The sequence below is a fragment of the Lissotriton vulgaris genome, chromosome 6 (genome assembly GCF_964263255.1).
Source record: "Lissotriton vulgaris chromosome 6, aLisVul1.2, whole genome shotgun sequence".
Lineage (NCBI taxonomy): Eukaryota > Metazoa > Chordata > Amphibia > Caudata > Salamandridae > Lissotriton > Lissotriton vulgaris.
Genome location: NC_141694.1, coordinates 1,182,304,571 through 1,182,324,804, shown reverse-complemented (window position 1 = coordinate 1,182,324,804; position 20,234 = coordinate 1,182,304,571). Strand labels below are relative to the sequence as shown.

At 44.3% G+C, this 20,234-nt stretch overlaps 1 protein-coding gene across 4 annotated transcripts in view; it reads left to right on the top strand.

Moving 5' to 3' along the window:
• UTRN (utrophin) overlaps positions 1–20,234 on the top strand; it is a 1,497,630-nt gene that overhangs the window by 550,394 nt on the left and 927,002 nt on the right. For all 4 annotated transcript variants that reach the window (XM_086927281.1, XM_086927282.1, XM_086927283.1 and 1 more), the window contains 4 exons: positions 116–268; positions 9,182–9,352; positions 17,015–17,206; positions 19,263–19,435. In XM_086927281.1, coding sequence (XP_086783407.1) covers positions 116–268; positions 9,182–9,352; positions 17,015–17,206; positions 19,263–19,435 — 689 coding nt within the window. The remainder of the gene's footprint in view (positions 1–115; positions 269–9,181; positions 9,353–17,014; positions 17,207–19,262; positions 19,436–20,234) is intronic.

The window sequence follows — 20,234 nt, the reverse complement described above, 5'->3', positions numbered from 1 at the left end:
CTGTCTTATATTTAGTAGGTACTTTTTGAAAAGTATTGGTTGTTCCTTAGGTGTTGTGGTAAACTCAGTCAAGATTGTTGACGTATGCATGAATAGTGTTTTGTATTGTTTTCAGGAATTTAAATACTTTCAGAAGCGACAGGTGGTGGAGCTGTCCCCCATGTTCACTCAGTACAAACAGGAGGAGGACAGCCTGCTGAACTGGTTGAATGAAACTGAACATGGGATGCCTGGCACAAATGAAGTAGAGGACGATCAAAATCTGCAGGTAGGGTATGAAATACTAACAATTTCAAGATCAAACCTAACTTATATACTCAACTAAATGATTTTTTTCATACTGATTATTTTTGCAAAAGTTTTAGTGGGATGCTTTCTTCACTCTTACTTAATTAAGGGGTGCAGCAGGTCAGGGTGAAATCAGAACCTTCTCTCCGTGCATTCAAACTCTTTCACTGTTGCACTTCCCAGTGCAGGAACGTAAAATGATTTCTAAAATGCAAAACATCAGTTTGCCCCCAGCTTTTGTTGATGTAGCTTCCTCTTACTCTAGGAGCTTGTTTTTATATACATTATTCCAGCATGGGCTGGTTCCCTTGTATACTAGATTTTCAATAAATGTGTATCATTGCTTACTTTAAACCTGCCATTAAAATCTGGGTTTTAACTTATATTTAATAAGGAGACGGTATCTGGTCCACCTAGCTTGTGATTCATCCTCTTTATTTAGAGTTGGGGGACCGCAGTGTTACCAGAGGCAGAGCCTAAGCTGACTCCACTGGCAGAAACCTTTGACCGATGGCCCTTCACATATTGACCGTCCTAGTTAGGGTAGATATTCTCGTATTTTGGGCTCCTAGGGAAAACCTAGCCATACTGAAAACGAAATGACCTCCACACACTTTCAGAAAACTCCCAGCATGCGAGGAACATTTCTTTTTTGTTGTTCAGTATCAGTCTCTCACTTAGGAAGTTAATTTTTTGGAGAAGAAAACTATTTGATAAGCAGGTGCATTAAATATGGCACTCTGTCAGTTAAGTTTCAGTACCTTCAGTAGAGTGGCTGCAACATCAGCTCAACTGAAGGCACAGAGATCTCCTGCTGCCTGACAGAGATCTCTGGTTATGGCAGTTGGTCTTCTGCCAGGGCTGTGGAGTACATCCCTCTGCTGACCTAGCTGAACTGACAACTGCCCTCCAAACTAAAGACAAGGGGCTTGGAGTCTTGTCACTAATTTTCATTTTGTATTGCTGTATTTTATACATCTTTCTTTGATATTGCTATTTAATCAAAACATTATCAATTGCTCATGAATATCTGCTTATCCTGGTGGAGAGTAAGTGTCTATCCTATGCCATAGAAGGATATTGGAACTCTGTATAATTTTATAATTTTTAAGCTGATTTCCCATAATTGATTTTTTTGCCAATGTGGTTTCATGGCCCGTTCTGTCATCTTTGGATCCCGGGTTAAGACTCTATATCATTTTCTAAAACTGCTACACTTGCTCTCACCAGGTGGGAAAGTGCCGTTAAAAAATAAAACATTGCTCATAGTCCTTTTTCTTGCCTCCATGAAATGTACAGAGTCTGTTTTCAACCATAAGACATTGTGGGTTCACAGTACATGTACAGATAAGAAAAATGTACTTTAATATTGATGCATCTCTCCTATCAACATTGTGCAAGATGTCATGCTTGCTGACTCGAGCCTTGAAGAAGAGAACTTGGTTGTGCAATAGAAATTTGTGGTTTTTCTCAGTAGACTACAGCTGTGCACTTTTCATTCAAAAATTGAAAATTACTGTGATTTTAACCAGTCTAAGTAGTCCAAGGAACCAGGTTGGTCTAAACTTACAGAAAGGCAAAACCAACCAATGTAGTCTCCGAAATGACAGTCTACGGCAATGTCCTTCACTAGATTGCTTTCTGTAGGCTTCACCCAGCCTTCATGTGGAAAGGAGTAGCTGACTTGCACCTGAATAGGTGATGTCCTGTCCTAACACAAAGGGCTGATTACCCCCTACTGATAGACTGGAGCAGGGCTGGGAAAAAAGGGCTTCTGTGCACTTAAAAGACCCTTCTTTGAAGTCACCCCCCTCGTCGAAGGCACAGCTGTGTATAAGTACTGGGTCTCTGACCCCATCAACTCAGACACTTCTGGACCTACAACGGGACTCTGTCTGAAGAACTGCTGTGCTGCAACAAGGACTGACACACTGCTGGACTGCTGACCTGGAAGGCTTGCTTTTATCCTGGGCTGCCCTGCTGCTCTCTCACCCTGCTGAGCAAAGCTGGACTCTGATCTGCAAAAGCTCCCTGTTTTGCCTCCAGTTGCTGTAGGCTCAGAGATATCAAAGTTTCTACACCTGCACCGGTGCCTGGTTCACTGGAAGTGGACCCACCAGAGAAATCAGTGCATCTCCAGTCTGCAGGTAACCGAAACGGCGCATCGACCCTGTTGCTGGAGTAGAATTGGCACATCGCTCTCAGAACAAAAACAATACCTTTAGAGCCTGATGCATCAGAATCTTGCATCGCCACCGCTGCAGTGGGGAGATATCGATGCATCCACTCGACTGCATGGAGAAGCCCGGTGCATTGCACTTCTGAACCAACACATTATGCACTGCGCCTTCGGAACCGATGCATCTCCACCAGTGCGTGAAGCATATCGATTCATCACCCGACTGCAGGCTCGACATCGACTCATCCTTTGCCGACACCCCGCATCTTGCTGTTGCAACCAGGATGAAGGTATCTGTTTGCCTGCTTGGCTCTTGTTTGCGCTCCATCATGGTTGGCTTGAACTGTTGACTTTACCCCGGTCCAGCGCAAGAAGATAATCCTCGTAGGCGCTTCTCGCTTCTAGCGCTAGAATTCTTTTTATACTTTATAAATGTATGACTCACCATCTACTTATTGGATTTTTGTTGTTTTGGTCTTGATTTATTTATAAAAGTATTGTCTATTTTTATAAACCTGTGTGGAGTCTTTTTGTGGCATTTTCATTGTGTTTCTGTGTGTGTGTGTGTGTTGCACAAATACTTTACACATTGTCTCTTTAAAAAAGCCTGATTGCTCTGTGGCAAGCTACCAGAGGATGAGCACAGGTTATCTTTTAGTGTGTATCTTGCTTACCCTGACTAGGATTGTGGTTCCTGCATGGACAGGGTGCACACCTCTGCCTAACCAGAAACCCAATTTCTAACACCTCGTATATCTTCTTTCATAAAAAAACAAAGCATAACATTTTGTGTTTTTTTTAGTTTAGTGTAAAGATAGGTATGGCATCCTAGACTTTTACTCCCGAAATGATGCTTTTAAAATTTTAGAATCTTGCTTTTTAATGGTTTCATCCTCATCATATAGTTCTTTCAAATAACATATATGCTACCGCAAAAAACTAGCGTGTTCAGAAATTGGTTTGGAGATTGAAAGGGAAGACCTTTGCCTTTAACCGTTTCTTGAGGGATAACGCTTTGGAGACTTCCAACAAGGATTCTGATACGTGGCAGAGTGTTTCCTTGATAGAGCACTTACTAAGTGGACTGTCGCTAAGGAGCTACTTCTGTCCACCCCCTTTCAGATCCTTTGGAAAAATCTTGCATACATTTTCCTCTATGTCTTTTCAATCTGTGGTGTGCTGCATGTAAATAGTCTATCATTGTGCTCTCGCTTTCACAATCAAGAAAAACACAGAACATTATTGAAACTGATGCTAGTTTTGATGCCTGTTGGTTATTTTTAGGCAATAAATCCAAGCCTATGTCTTTACTCTTACCAGTAACTGTTTTTGCTTTTCAAAACTAGGCTTTTCTAAAATACAACAATATCATGTTGATTAGTTTGTTAAAGTGCTAGTGAGTGTGGCTCAATGGAGCAGCAAATAATTTTCTAAAATTGTCTAAAGATACTGGATGCATCATACCTTAATTAAAATCTGACTGTGAATATGATATGTGATTTTATTCATGTTTCACAGAAGACTTTATAGTCTTCCAAAGCAGGTACATGAAATGTGATGTAGTTTACTCTATTGAAGTTCAGCTGTTCTGAGGTAATGCCTAGCCATGCAAGGGGCGATCCCCTGTCATTGTACCAGTATGCACTGAAAAGGAAAATCAGGCTGCAGTAGGAAAATGGTGTATGCTCCAGGTGAGCCTTGTTTTGGGATGAAAACAAATCCAGCAATTGGAACCTTCACAATCCAAACTCGTGTTTATAACAATCACCTCAGGCTTTTAACCTTCAGAAGTATTCTTAAACTATCTGCTGCATTTGTTTTTTCTTGAAAATCTCCCCGAGCTCCTCCTTTCATCCCCAGGACTTTAGTTAAGAGTCTTAACCAACTTCCTCCTCTAGCCTCTGCTTAGTTTCCAGACTCAAGAAACCACAGGAGTTTTGCTGTAGGCGCCTTATCTCACAAAGTAATGTACCCCATATATATAAGTATGTCTACATGTTATCGTTACTCTGTAACATTTACATTTAGAAATGGAATGACTACAACATTTTAATATAAGAAATGTTATGACTGACTTTCTCAACAAGCATTGGCATAGCCAATAGGTCTCCCCTTTGGAACCTTATAAGCGTTTAGCCATGCAAAGTTGATTTTTTGCACCAAGGATATTGTGCTGCATAACTAAATACTTATAAGGTCCCAAAAGTGAGATCTATTGGCTATGCCGCGAAGGCAGAGTTCGGCGCCATTTCTGTTACTGTGATATAGTAACTGTATCTGTTTGCTATCATGCCACAGATTGCTTTGTTCATAAAGGACTCCAGACTCGTGAGGAGCTTGGACGGGCGAGTATGTTTCCACGTACAGCGTACAACATGTGATTGGCGCACTATATTCCAACTTAGTGCAAATCTGGATTCTGCTGCCGTAAAAGGTGCCGGGTTTGTAGAACAAGAGCCCGAAGGACCTGCAGGATTCTGACGGATGGACTACCGAGCTGCCCAGACTGGCGATCTCAGAGGCCATGCATGAGCATCCATTGCTTGGCCTCCCTACTGAAGTGTAGAGCTTGTTGTGATGGTGGTTTGGGGGATAGAATGAGAGGCAGATGATGCTCCTGGTTCTGTAATGGATCTGATAACATTTACAGTCACACCCTAAGGGAAAAGGGGGATAAAAAAGTGCCCTGTTCACGCCAGTGAGTGAAAGACTGGTAGAGCTGGACAAGAGGTAGTCAGTCAGATGTCAGGCAGGAGTTAGTCTGACTAGCAGGACTCTAGAGTGATAGTCCTAGTTCAGTCAGTTTGGTGAATTCAGATCTAAGTAAGGTCTCTGAAAGGCTACTGGAGTGAGTTATCTTTTGGACATGTGACTTCGAAAGATGGGTAGCGCAGGTATCACCTTGACCCTTGGCGGAAGGCAGGCTCTTTGAATTTGTTTGCTCTAACCAAACTTAGGGCAGTATCCATGCCATGAGTGATGTAGCTCCGGTGCTGAAGTGGGTTGTGGCCTCTTAAAAAAACTTTTTGGTACCTGTACTTATTTATATTTTATTATTACACACTGAGGTCCATGAATTTCATGGGGAATGTGAAAGAGGACGAGGCGAGTGGTCCGGTGGAGTGGGCAGGAAAGGGTCAGGTGGAATGGGCAGGAGAGGGCCAGGCGGAGTGGGCAGGAGAGGGTGAGGTAGAGTGGCCAGGAGAGGGTCCGGTGGAGTGGGCAGGAGAGGGCCAGGTGGAGTGGGCAGAAGAGGGCAAGGTGCAGTGGGCAGGAGAGGGCCAGGAGCAGCGGGCAGGAGAGGGCCAGGAGCAGGGGGCAGGAGAAGGTCAGGTAGAGTGGGCAGGAGAGTGTGAGGTAGAATAGGCAGGAGAGGGTAAGGTAGGGTGGGCAGGAGAGGGTCAGGGGGAGTGGGCAGGAGAGGGACAGGTGGAGTGGGCAGAGAGTGTGAGGTAGAGTGGCCAGCAGAGGGTGAGGTGGAGTAGGCAGGAGAGGGCCAGGTGAAGTGGGCAGGAGAGGGCCAAGTGGAGTGGGCAGGAGAGGGTCAGGTAGAGTGGGCAGGAGAGGGTGGGGTAGAGTGGACTGGAGAGGGTGAGTGAGAGTGAGCAGGAGAGGGTCAGGTAGAGTGGGCAGGAAAGGGTCAGGTAGAGTGGGCGGGAGAGGGTGGGGTAGAGTGGACTGGAGAGGGTGAAGGAAAGTGGACAGGAGAGGGTGAGGTAAAGTGGACAGGAGAGGGTCAGGTGGAGTGGACAGGAGAGGGCCAGGTGGAGTGGACAGGAGAGTGTGAGGTAGAGTGGCCAGGAGAGGGTCCGGTGGAGTGGGCAGGAGAGGGCCAGGTGGAGTGGGCAGAAGAGGGCAAGGTGTAGTGGGCAGGAGAGGGCCAGGAGCAGGGGGCAGGAGAGGAACAGGTAGAGTGGGCAGGAAAGCGTGAGGTAGAGTGAGAGTCAGGTGTATTGGGCAGGAGAGGGTGAGGTAGAGTGGGCAGGAGATGGTCAAGTGGAGTGGGCAGAAGAGGGCCAGGTGGAGTGGGTAGAGAGTGTGAGGTAGAGTGGCCAGGAGAGGGTCAGGTGGAGTGGGCAGGAGAGGGCCAGGTGCTGTGGGCAGGAGAGGGCCAGGTGGAGTGGGCAGGAAAGGGTGAGGTAGAGTGGGTAGGAGAGGGCCTGGTGGAGTGCGCGGGAGATGGTCAGGTGGAGTGGGCAGGAGAGAGCCAGGGGGAGTGGGCAGGAGAGTGTGAGGTAGAATGGGCAGGACAGGGTGAGGTAGAGTGGGCTGGAGAGGGTGAGGTAGAGTGGGCTGGAGAGGGTGAGGTAGAGTGGGCTGGAGAGGGTGAGGTGCAGTGGGCATGAGAGGGCCAGGTGCAGTGGGCAGGAGAGTGCCAGGTGAGGTGGGCAGGAGAGGGTGAGGTACAGTGGGCAGGAGAGAGTGAGGTACAGTGGGCAGGAGAGGGTCAGGTGGAGTGGGCTGGAGAGGGTCAGGTGGAGTGGGCATGAGAGTCTGAGGTAGAATGGGCAGGAGAGGGTGAGGTAGAGTGGGAAGGAGAGGGTCAGGTGGAGTGGGCATGAGAGGGCCAGGGGGGTGGGCATGAGAGGGCCAGGGGGAGTGGGCAGGAGAGTGTGAGGTAGAATGGGCAGGAGAGGGTGAGGTAGCGTGGGCAGGAGAGTGTCAGGTGGAGTGTGCAGGAGAGTGTCAGGTGGAGTGTGCAGGAGAGACTCAGGTGGAGTGGGCAGGAGAGGGCCAAGAGAAGTGGGCAGGAGAGTATGGGTAGAATGGGCAGGAGAGGTTGAGGTAGAGTGGGCAGGAAAGGGTCAGGTGGAGTGGGCAGGAGAGGGCCAGGTGGAGTGGGCAGGAGAGGGTCGGTGGAGTGGGCAGGAGAGTGCAAGGAGTAGTTGGCAGGAGAGGGTGAGGTAGAGTGGGCAAGAGAAGGCCAGGTGTAGTGGGTAGGAGAGGGCTAGGTGGAGTGGGCAGGAGAGGGCCAGGTGGAGTGGGCAAGAGAGTGTGAGGTAGAATGGGCAGGAGAGGGTGAGGAGAGAGTGTGATAGCGTGGGTAGGAGAGGGTGAGGTAGCATGGGCAGGAGAGGGTCAGGTAGCATGGGCAGGAGAGGGTCAGGTGGAGTTGGCAGGAGAGGTTCAGGTGGAGTGGGCTGGAGAGGGTGAGGTGGAGTGGGCAGGAGAGGGTGAGGTAGAGTGAGCAGGAGAGGGTGAGCTAAAGTGGGCAGGAGAGGGTCAGATGCAGTGGGTGGGAGAGGGCCAGGTGGAGTGGGCAGGAGAGGGTCAGGTGGAGTGGGCAGGAAAGGGTCAGGTGGAGTGGGCAGGAGAGGGTCAGGTGGAGTGGGCAGGAGAGGGCCAGGTGCAGTGGGCAGGGGAGAGCCAGGTGAAATGGGCAGGAGAGAGCTAGTTGGCGTGGGCTCTTCCATACTGCCTACACGTAGAAGACTCTCAGTTTCCAGCCACGAGAAATACCCGCTTTAACCGAAGCTTTTTAGGTTAAAAAAAAGTTAACAAAGATGCAATTGTATGCTCTTGGCGATTTCACACTATCCCAGCAGTGGTCTGTCTTCTAATGGACTTATTCCCGTGGTGTATAAAACGCACACTGCCCATGCATTTTATGCAATGGCAGGGAAGCCACATCTCTACATTAGGCCAGATGTGGGAATCATACAGAGGGCTGCTAATGAAGTCGGTTCAAGTGGGCTCCACAGTTGGCATGCACTTAGTTGAAAGTACGGTGCTAAATCTGTATTAAAAATGAGTTAACACCTGCGGATTCCTGGGCCACCTTTCCAATCTGAGCACAGAACTTTCAAGAAAAGCATCTTTAACGTCTGGTAAAGTCATTTCAGAAGGAGTGTGAGGCCATCTTGTAAGTTTTACATGTATAGTAAGAGAGATTTAAAGGACAAAATATATGTGCCTTTTGTACAAAAACATTACCTTGCATATAGGGCTCCCAATATTTGGTGTATTTGCTGCAGTACACTCCGTCATTGCTTGGAATTTGAGTTTTTGGTAGCTAGAACTCCGAATATTCTCCTGAATATTCTTGGAGGAGAGCGATTGCCGTGAAAGTGAAAGTAATGGCCAGCGAGGAGAAAGAGATAAGTAAGGCAGATGGCGCCTGTGCACGTGCACGCAAGCGTTCACACAAGCTTGAGGCCAAGAAGCTTCACTTTGAAAAGCCCCTTACTAAAAGTCGAGCAACAGCTCATGCGCTGCTGTAGGCTCGACCTAAAAATTTAACTGAAGTGCTTCATGCTGTGCATTACAACTGTTTCTAGTTTTGACATTGGCATGTACATGCTAGACATTTCTGTTTGAAGTCCCTCTTACCTCAAATCTCATATCCTTTAAATTGATCCTCATAATTGATGTCTCCTTAAAATCCTGCCTCTTTAACCAAATAGTTAAAATTGTTTGTGCATTTTATGTCCGTGCAGACCCGAAACAGGTAGCCACTGAGCGGAACCTTGAGCGGGAGATAAGGTTGACCAATCTAGTGCCAAGTGCAGGCCGAAAAAACATTGTGTGGCAGATTCTGCTATCCTGGTCTGTTCATACTATGTGTTGTGTAGTATACAGAGACTTGCCTGTATTTGAAAATTATTGTGTTACGTGCTATGTATCCTAGTTAAAAATCAGCATGACGCATCATATTTACATAATGTTATTTTTGGAAGCAGGCCAAAGATGTTAATATTTGAATATGTTTCACAGGAGCTGCTGCAAGAGCTGGAACAACACCGTGAGGATTTTGATACTTTGCAGAAGAACAGTAGCAACATTTCTCAGTACAGTCCTTCTGGGGAAGCTGAAAACACTAGCCCACGCTGGGCATCCATTGATAGCCAATTTGTTTCTTATCAACTAAGCCAGTATGACAGCTCGGTGAGTAATCCTCTTGGACCATTGATCGTTATGATTTATGATACTGCAACAACAATGCACCCAAACTACAACAAAAACAGTAATAATGTGTGGTGGCAAATTTGAATACGTATATTACAATGAAAACATTCTATTAAAACACCTGTTCAGAATATTTAGTCCCAAATCAAATATTCTATACATTATCACTGGCTTTGTTCTTGTTGCAGTGCACTTATGGTGACTCACTTTGGTGCAAACATGTGGTATTATGGTTTGATGAGTGGCACATGCCTAAAGCCTTGTCACTAATATTTGAAGAGAGTTTAATGATGATGAAATGCTGTGGCCTGCTCTGTGGTTTCCACATGTAAGACTAAAAGGATGAGTGGATTCTTTATTTAATGTTGGTCTGCAATTGATTTATGTGATCTGTCTGAACGGTACAGTCTATCTCCTTTTGAAAAACTGTTGAAGTAAGCTGGTGAGGCACCTGTTGTGTACAAATTCTGTGAAAGCAAAAACAGATATTCTCACTCATGTTTTGCATCCTGGGTCAGCCTTGTGTGAGTCATTACTTCCATGTGAAAAGCCATGACTCATACACTTATGGGCGCTTGGTTTAAACCTTGCTCTGGTACTCCTGTCAACATGCAGGTAGCTAGATGTCACAGAAGGGTGGCTGGCGACCTGGATTTTCTTTCACAGTATCCTTCCCCTGAGAGTTTGGTGGTTCAAGCTTCAACAAGTAAAGTGACTCCTAATGCATTCCCTAAGACTTTGCCTGACCGGGAGTCAAAAGGGATTGAGGCATTCAGGAATTGGTTGTTCTTTTCCACCACCTTGGCATCGAGGACTGTTAATGTTGTCTGCCTATTAGGCCTTGTTATGCATGGTCTCTGGGGCATGGCCAGTGAGATCTTGGCGTTGGTCTGGGAGGAATCTCAGCACCTTTGTCTCAAACCATTCAGAATGGCATTGCACAACAAGATGACTTTTAATTATGGCTGGCCTTGATATTATTGATTGATTGAGACAAGCAATGGGCACATGTGGTTCTTGGGTGCCATGCATGGATACAATCCACTGGCTTTTGGTGGACATGTGCAGGCATCCCTTATACATATGCCGTTTGATGGGTCCCGCCTATTTCGCGAAATGTCTGTTTCTGCAGAACCACAGTGTGCTCCTTGGACCTTTCTACACATTCTCAACAAGGTCCTCATCAGTTTTGGCCCTTTTGAGGCTACTTCAGAGGGTTGGTATATAGACAATATTAGACCGAGCCACCACTGCAACAGCCACCCCAGTCTCTTTGTGGCTAGTGACCTTTCTTCTCAGTCTCCTGCTCCATTGATAATAGTCCCCAATTGGCCATAGGTTGCACTTAGTGCCGTGCAACCTCCCTGTAGGAGGCAGGATCAGACATTTACTCTCAGTGTGCCAGTCCATCACATCTGACAGATGGGTCATCCTGATCGTCCAACAAGGCTATGCCCTCCTGTTTCATTTCAACCCACTGCTGTCATCTTCCACATCAAGGTGGCTTTCATCCTGCAGCAATAGGTGCAGGCTAAATGGGGGGAAAGGGGCTGCAGAAAAGGTGTCTACCTCGAGAGTAGGGACAGATTGCTACTTCCACTATTTCCTAGTCCTCAAGAACTTCAAAAGGGAAGAACCTCAATTTCTGAACACAATTTTCAGGTGTAAGCTTCTTTCTCTGCACTTATGCTAGGCAATCAATCGGCAGATCAATCGTCCATTTGGGGCTTAGGGTGTAAAGACCATTTCACCATGTCCGATTTATTCTCCCTTTAACTGAACATGAAATGTGTGAATGATCTCTTTTCTATGCCTGAAAGACACTAACTCTGCCCTTTGAAGGAGAACTTTCCATCTGTTGGTTTTTTTTTTACACCAATAAAGACCATGAAAAAGATTTGTAAGTGATCACAAAGGTGATCTGATGTTTTTCCCTTGGAATTCTCTATCCGTCACTTTCTCCACCCCAACGCAAATTTACACACATAACTAGGTAGATATTTTCAAATGTGTAAGTGGGTGTCCTCATTGAAATAATAATTATGTGAGTAAGGATTTGTTTAGATGCAGAATTTAATTTTTTGCAGTCTGAAATAACTTCTAGATTCACATGCTTTGCACAATACCTCATTTTAAGTTGGACCCGGAAGTGTCTTATCTTGCAAAACTGTTGTATTGTTGGTGGATGTCAACATAGGGGGATCCATAGTATGGTGTTGATCGTGGGCCCCCAAGGCTCACCATCTTAGATTCTTCTTTTTCATGGTTGGCTACTGAGGTGTATCGAGAGAGCTCCCAAAGAATTTGCCGAAGTTTGCAGAAAAACCTTGAGAGAATCAGAAAGAGATCAAGAGAGTACCAGAGATTGACACTTAGGGCCTAATTACGATATTGACGGATGGAATGCTCTATCACAAATGTGATGGATATCCCATCTACCTTATTACGATTCCATTATATCCAATGGTAATACAGCGGGCGTTTGTGACAGAGTATCCCATTCATCAAGATCGTAATATAGCCCTTAATGTTGGAGAGAAGTTTTCAGGCTTTTGTCAGTGGTATTTGTTGTTGTCAGAGAAAAGTAACTAGTCCACATGGGATCCTTGAGGTTTCACCTTGCCACATTTAGGTTAAGAGTATGCCATAGGAAGCTCTTCCTAAACAACGAGCATCCATATGCAGGTTCTGCTGGCCAAGAAACCATAAGTGGGAGGATTGAATTTCATGCTTGCTGTTCAAGCCCAAAACTTTAGTCCATCAAGACAAGATTCTTTAAAGCATTTTGGACAGCTGCTGACTTGACCGGAGTTTGGAGTTAGGAATACAGAGAAGGGGTGCTCTATCAATGGAGGAGATTGGTTTCTCTGATGGTGATGGTTCAGACCTCAAGGAAATTTCAACCCAGGTTAGGATTACCTTAGTAAACAAGGTCCTAAACTTGCAGCCATCAAAGTAGGATGTATCAACACTACTATATAAGATGCCAATGCACAACTCTTTGAGTGAAACTACTAGGATGTACCTACTCACGCCCTCTGTGGCGAAAGAATCCTGTAGTTAGACAAGCTCAAGACACTTTCCATCTTAACGAGGAGGAAAAGAGCACTGGTTAAGATATGCTGAAGAGTGTTGTCTTAACTTCTGAGGATGCTCGCATACAGAGGGGGGGAGGAAGGGCAAGCATGCTCAAGAGAAAAGTCTCAGGGGTACGGAAAACCTCTGACATCATTGACATCGAGAGGAGGAAGAGGGTGGCACTGGAGGTTGAGATAGAGCTCCTGATGAGGGAATATAAGACTTTCTAGGACACAGTTTCTCTACAGAGGGATCCTAAGCCCTTGGGAGTTAAGGAGCTGAGGTAGGTGGTGGAACCACTGACGCAGGATCAACCATAGCAGCAGCAGCTAGAAACGGACTTGGAGAAGGGGAATATCTTTTTGCTAATCATGACTTAGGCTTCCTCACAGACAAGGAAGAGCCAGAATGGGAAGAGGTTGAGGCCTCTCCACAGAAGGAGGCTGATGTGTATCCCTTGAGACCGTCCCCTCCGTATAATTTTTCTACGTAAAATGGGGTACTTAAAAGGACAGTTGACAACCTTGGGCTGGAAATGGAGGTAGAGAAAGAGGAAGCACGTTTCCTGCTAAAACAAAAAATCGAGCTCAAGAAAAAACCTTTTCTTCCCATCCTTCTAAGCATAATACAACAAGGGAGAGATTTTGTCACAATGTCAGCAACACCCAAGGCAGTGACCTCCTTGCCCAGTAAAGTATGCACCTTCTTCAAAAGACCAATAGTACTCCTAGGTACATGTTAAGGCAGCCTCCACTGAGGAAGAGAACAATGTGACACACATCCATTGGGCCTCCACTGGCTAAGGAGAGCAAGGGATTGGTGGTAGTGGATTGGATGTTAGATATGAGTAGCTGGCACCCAATGGCAGATAGCCAACTTCAACACTCTCCTCAATAGACCCCCCACCGCTCTGGGAAGACATAGAAGACCTTATTTCAGAACTTCCAGTGGAGTGCAAAAAAAGGCTAAAAGTATTGTTAAAAGGCAAGAACATTGCCATCTCTTGCCTGAAGTCAGTCTTGGAAGTTGTAGACTCAGCAAGCAGGCAGCACTCTAAGCATTTCAGGATTCAATTCAGTGGTTTAGGTACATTATTTAGATGCCTCTGTCAGAAAACCCCCCTCTTTGGCCCAGGAGTAAACCCAACTCTGGAGGCAATGAAAAAGTCTAACACAACTGCCAAAACTATGGGGTCTATAGACCTTCCTATAGAAGGAAAATCACACATCCTTTAGTATGCAGGCCCAAATACAGATAACCAGTTCTCGTCCACCCAAGTGGCAGCAACAACAGGCACCAACCCCATTTTTTTGAGGCGGAGGAAACTAAGAGGAGGCAACTCCAGAGGGACTGCTGCAGGTTCAGCAAGGTGACTCGCTCACATCCCCCTCCACTCACAAAAAAACCCTGTAGGAGGAAGAATAAATGACTTCTTAAATTGTAATACAACATGGCTATTATATTGAATTTATACATAAATCTCCACCAAAGCCACCAAAACACAAGAGATGCTAAAAAGATTAATTGAAAATCCTACTAACCGAAGTGTAGGACTAAGCAGCACATGTGTGCACTCTTTACTTTCTAGTTCTGAAGAAAGATGACTGAGCGACCTATTCTAGGTCTGAGGTTTGCAGACAGGTTTATAAAAAAACGCAATAGTTTTAAATGACAACATTTCAAGAGGTCATAGTACTGCTAGAAAAAGGGAGACTACCTGCCAACAGGGCACCTGTTTTCACACCTCCACACATCCTGCAAATCCAACATTTCTCAGGTTTTTAATGAAAGAGGTAGTTTATCAGTTCAAGGTCTTAACCTTAAGGCATCAAATCTGGACCTGGGATCTTCACCAATACCACATTCAAGCAATGCCAACGCTCACTGGAAAGGATGTTATCTGTTTTACTCTTACTGGGGTTTTCAGTGCAATGGGGAAAGTAATCTCCTACTCCAGACACCAGGAAAACATTTATGGAGGCAGACATGAACACAACTACATCAATGGCCTACATGACATCAAGGAGTGTACGATTGATGCTAACCTAGACACGCCTGTACCAGATTTCTCAATCTCTCACAGTGAGGATGCTAATGGAACTATTGGTGATGACGGCTTCATGTATGCACCTTATTATAGATACAAGGCTGTTACACATGAGACCTGTTTAGGAGTGGTTAAACAACCAGTGGACACAAGCAATGAGAAATTAGGAGGATCTAGTGGTTGTAGCAGTCAAGAGCAGCAGAATAATCAGGTGATGGAGTGCAGACAACATGCTAAAAAGGAGCCCATTCTTGGCACCACTCCTGTCGATCATCTTAATAGCAGACACTTCACACATAGGTTGAGGAGCACATATGGGCACCCTCAAAGTAATTGCCTTGTGGTTTATACAGGAATGAAACTAACACATGTGCTTCCTGGACAAAAACGTTTTTCATAACATTGAAGCCTTTCCACAGCCAAGTGCCGAACAAGACAGTACAGTTACTAACAGATGGTACAATAACAATATCCTAACCTTAGCAGGAAGGAAACATATCTTACACACTCATATAGCTAGTGCAAGCCACCTGGTGACAGGACATTGCACAGAACATAGCAAACAATTTGAACAGACGCACATGCTACACTTAGCAGTGGGAACTAAGACAATCTATAGCAGGCTCAATCTTCTGTCGGTAGGGAATGCTTCAAATAGATCTTATTGAAACATCAGAAATTCAAATTGCCGAAACTTCAAATTTAGGCACTACCACTGTCAATCTTTGGTGAATGCCCTGAAGATGAACTTGTGCTAGACATTTGCATATGCTTTTACTACAGTACCACAGTGTCCAGCATGGCATTGATTTTAACATCTCCCAAATGGCCTTTCCAGCTCTGGTTTTCACACCTGGTGTCGAAGCAACAGTATGTAAAAATTCCCCTACTGTAGGACAATCTAATGAAGGAACAGGGGAGGGTGTTTCATCCAAAACCAGGGGTAGCTCAGCTGATGGCTTGGTTCTTCAGATACCTGAGTTTTGAAATGTACACTTGAATCCCCATGCATCATCAAAAACACTTTGATCTTTCACTAGAAGGTGCTATGCCCTCGATTGAATAAGGTATCTAGTCCGGTGCCAAACTAACAAACTCTCTGAGAGCATTCATCAGGACACAGTGCTAGTTGGGTACCTCTCCTCCCACTAAACTAACTGTAAACTGTTATACGCCTCACTGAGGGTACTTTTATCAGCTATTACAGCTTATTTGTGAGGACTTCACAATAGGCAGATATTCTCTATATCACTAATTAAAACATTCATGGAAGGACATAAATGCTCTTCCTTGCCTGGGCAGTGGCCCCTTCTTAGTGGAACCATAATCTGATATTAGCAGGATTAATGAAGACTTAATTTAAATCCATGCACAAAGCCCCACTTCAACATCTCACATTAAAGCTGGTCATCCCAGTGGACATCCCTTCATTACGAAGAGTAGGTGAGCTGCAGGGAGGCACACACAGTTCAAGAGCCATACTTAACTATACATAAGGATAAGGTAATAACACGCCCTAAATTCTTGCCAAAGCTTGGTGTCACCTTTTCACATCAATCAATGCTTAACTTTACTACCCTTTTTTAGAGGTCATCCATGCAGCTGAAAGGGCCTTCTTAGATATCAGAAGGACAACAATGCCCTACATGCAAATTTCCATGACACGAGGAAAACGAATGAGTTTTTTTGTAGGACAGTCAACGCAGGCCTTGGGCACAGCTGTAATGAAAAATGCTATCGCTAGGTGGATTGTACAAATGATTGAACTTCAATTCGAACTAGCCACACAATCCTAGAGACCAGGCGAATAGCACATTCAGCCAGGAAAAAAAGACTACCATGGCCCAATGTGCAATATTTCCATGGAAGGTATTTACAAGGCAGACACATGGTCCTGAGAATTACTTTTACAAACCACTGCTGTGTTTATGTACTGTCATTGAGAGAATTTGGAATTGGTCAAAGAGGATTAAGGAATCTGTCCAAGTCCACTCCCTATTCTAACTCTCCTACCTAAGGGAAGCAATATTGCTGCATAGCCTGTTCAAAGCATGCAGAACTAGAAGATATTTCACACTGCAAAATAAACCAGTTATTTACCTGTAATTATGTTTTTGCAGCTTTAAGCTCTTCCAGATTTGTATGCAACCCAAGAGACCTCAAATAAAAGGAGGTTTGTGGAGGCGGGCAAAAAGGGAATCCATGGTGGTGGGCATGCACAGGGAAATTGTTGGATTGTGATCGATGTCATAGTATGGATCCACCTATGTCGAAACCCACTCATAATACAAATGTCTAGCAACAGAGACACTTCCTGGACATAAACTTTTGAAGTCAGAATTGGGCAAAATATGTGAATCTAAAAGATCTTTAAGTTGCAAAATCATAATTACAGGTCACTGGTTTCTTTTGTTTCATTACTTGCCTCCAAGGTTTGCAAAACAGTGAGATGATTTAACATATCTCTCCAAAATAAAAATCCTCAACCTTCTTGTTCATCTTTTTTCTTCTTCTAGCCTACAAGTGCTCGGAAGAGGGGCACTGCAGGGTATGCACCCGGAGTTGGATCATCACTCTTTCCTTCCAGCTACCTTGTACAGATCAACAAAGTGTTACTTGCTATGGCTGATGTGGAGTTATTGCTTAGTGCTCCTGAGCTAAACAGTGGTGTCTATGAGGACTTCTCTACCCAAGAAGATTCCTTGAAGGTAAATTACATTTTTACAGTTGTGAAAGCAATCAAAACATATCATGATAACATGCATTCTCCAAAATGGTCAGGAAAATGTGTGCTTTCATCTGCCAAGTTAGGAATCAAAAAAGGTATACTGTTTCACGAACAATTGCTTGAAATTAGGTCCTCTAATGTAAAAAGTTGGTAGTTCCTGCAGGTCTAAGAAACTGAATAAAGGCTGATAGTCTTCTTTTTACCAAAAGAGATAAATATGCTGCGTCTATGGTGATAAGTATTGGTGTGGATTTTCACAAAGGGACTATGATCAACTATTTCCTACTGCACAGTTTTACACAGAGGCTGATTAATAATGTGACAAGTCCAAACACGGACCACAGAACCTCCGAAATGCGGGAGGGCTTGAATGTCACTAACCTGTTGCTCTTTTCAAGCATAATTTCAGTTTCGCTGGGTAAAGCATTTATACTGTTGTGGGGGGAGGAGGAGGATCTAGGATTATCAAAATGATTGAGTCCTAAAGTAAACTACTCATACATACTCAGTTGCAATCTAAAAAGAAATTTGTAATGTTCATTTGGTCCAATAGAACTAGATAATAGACGTAGTAGAGATGTTTCTGGTGAAACAGGAAATATAAAGTCAGAAATGATAGGGCTCTGCACATATGTTAAGTGGGTGTCCTCAATTAACTCGTGCACCAGTTTGAGGCGCAGAAATGTTTCCCCAGTTCAACAAGTGAAAATCCGTGGCATTTTTTCTCTGTCAGTACATCCTGACATTCTGTTATTTGTTGCCAACTGTCATCAAATCTGATGCAAGACTAAAGAGATTAAAGAAATAAGAAACATTGGAGAACTAGATTTGTGAGAGCACAGTGCAGGTTGTACTCTCTAAGTGGTAAGAGTATGCCCAGAAGTGGGTCTCCTGCTCACTGTGCCACTGGAACAAAGCTATACCTGACTGATGAGCTCTAATCAGGGTGAAGCAGATTTTGGATTGTTTGGGTTCCTTTTCAGCGTGGACCTGTCCTGGCATTTCTGGCTGGACTGCTTCTATTGGAGCAGGGTCAAGACTGATTTGAACATGGCTGGGTCCGCACTGAGAGGCATGTTGAGCAACAGAACAAAGAGTTGGGATGCCACCCAGAGTGATCATCAGTGTTTAAACAAATTGCAACCATTCCTCCCATCACCTTTTGTGTTTTTGATACAATCTCCTTAGTGACAAGGGTGTGCCCAAACGTGGGTCTCCTGCTCACGGTGCCATTGGAACAAAGCTATACCTGACTGATGAGCCCTAATCAGGGTGAAACTGGTCTTGGGTTACAGTTCATGAAGGGTCTGTCCTTGCAGTTCGGGCTGGACTGTTTCTGTTGGAGCAGATTTTAGACTGATTTGCAAATGGCTAAGTTCGAACTGAGGTTGCATGGTCAGGAAAGAACAATGAGTTGGGATGTTACCCCAAATGATTGACAGTGGTTATACAAATTGCAAGCTTTCCTCCCATCAACTTTTATGTGTTTGATGTACATTGGTATTTAACAGGTGTTTTAGTTTGCTAATGGCTTCGCTACATTTTGTAGATGTAAGTATGGATTGGAGTCACTCCATGTGAGTAAAATTACTGCATTTGAGAAAGAGGATTAGGAGAAGCGGTGAAGGCATGACATGTATATATCTATCAGGTTAGACTTGTGCGTGCTTCAGCGTTCTAGCATTGGAAGCCATATCAGTGGTGGTGAGGATTTTGCCCCAGGTTTTGTGAAAGAGCATAACCTTGCGAAACACCTCTTTAAAGCTACAAGGAATTTCCTGATTCTGGTCATAGCCCATTGGTCCACGTGTTAAAGTTCAGTGTAAAGGTTTAATACCAAAAGTTATTTTTGAGCCTTGATTCAATAAAGGATGACAAACATGCATAATTGTCCTTCTGTGTTGTGAGCGTGATGCCTCCTCTCTACTCATTTCCACATGCAAATGTATTTCTTGAAGTTTCATTGTGGTGTTTTTCACTGTCTTTTTTTGCACTAGAGGGTAGTTTTTGAAGCTCTTGTCTCACTTTGCTTGCAGAACATTAAAGACCAGCTAGAGAAACTTGGGGAGCAGATTCAAGTGATTCATGAAAAGCAGCCTGATGTTATACTGGAGGCGTCTGGCCCGGAAGCTGTACAAATTGGAGATGCTCTGACTCAGCTGAATGCAGAATGGGATAGGATTAACCGAATGTATAATGACCGTAAGAGGTATACCTCCTCTGTTTTCTTTCACTTTGTTGTGAGGGTTGTGTCTGAATTGCGCAAGTGGATTTTGATAGATATAGAACCTGTTTACATTCTTTATATTTTAACTGAATGATCAAAATAAGCACATACAGTTAAGAGACGGAGTTCTTTCTGTGCATATGCTTTTAACGTGGTGTTTCCTTGATACAATTTTCTTTTCCTGTGAATCACTTAAAAGTGAGTTTTCATGGACATCAATGTTCCACTTTCGAAGCAAGACCCACAATTGGCACACTTCGGGACCATTTGCAAAGGCATTTTGGAGTACATAAAGTAGTTCGCATGTAGTACTTATTTATGCATTCTTAATGCCCTTGGGAATTTTCTCCAAAGTGTCTAAAATTAGAATATTAAGATAATATTGATATACAATTCAAACAATTAGTCCTCTTTGCACTTTTACTGATGGAGAATTGGACTTTTCAGGGTTCAGTCACAAAGTCATGTAAGTGTACTTAAGAGTACTCCTGTAGTATTACTCCAGTACTCATATATGGTTTTTGTGACCCAGTCTCTGTGTTCTTAAGAGACAGATTTCAGACGGGTGTCGGGGAGAGATTCTCTACTGTTTAGAAAATTTAATATTAGCCTATTTTTAAAGTATATAGTCATACAAAAGCAAAACGTAATGGTGACGTTTTTTTAAACTCTCTGTAAATGTGAAGGTAATTGACGTTGGTGTCCATAGCTTCATTCCTGTGAGCAGCGCTTGAATACCTCAAGGTGACCTCAGATGTAGCTCTGGTATGTGCCAACACAA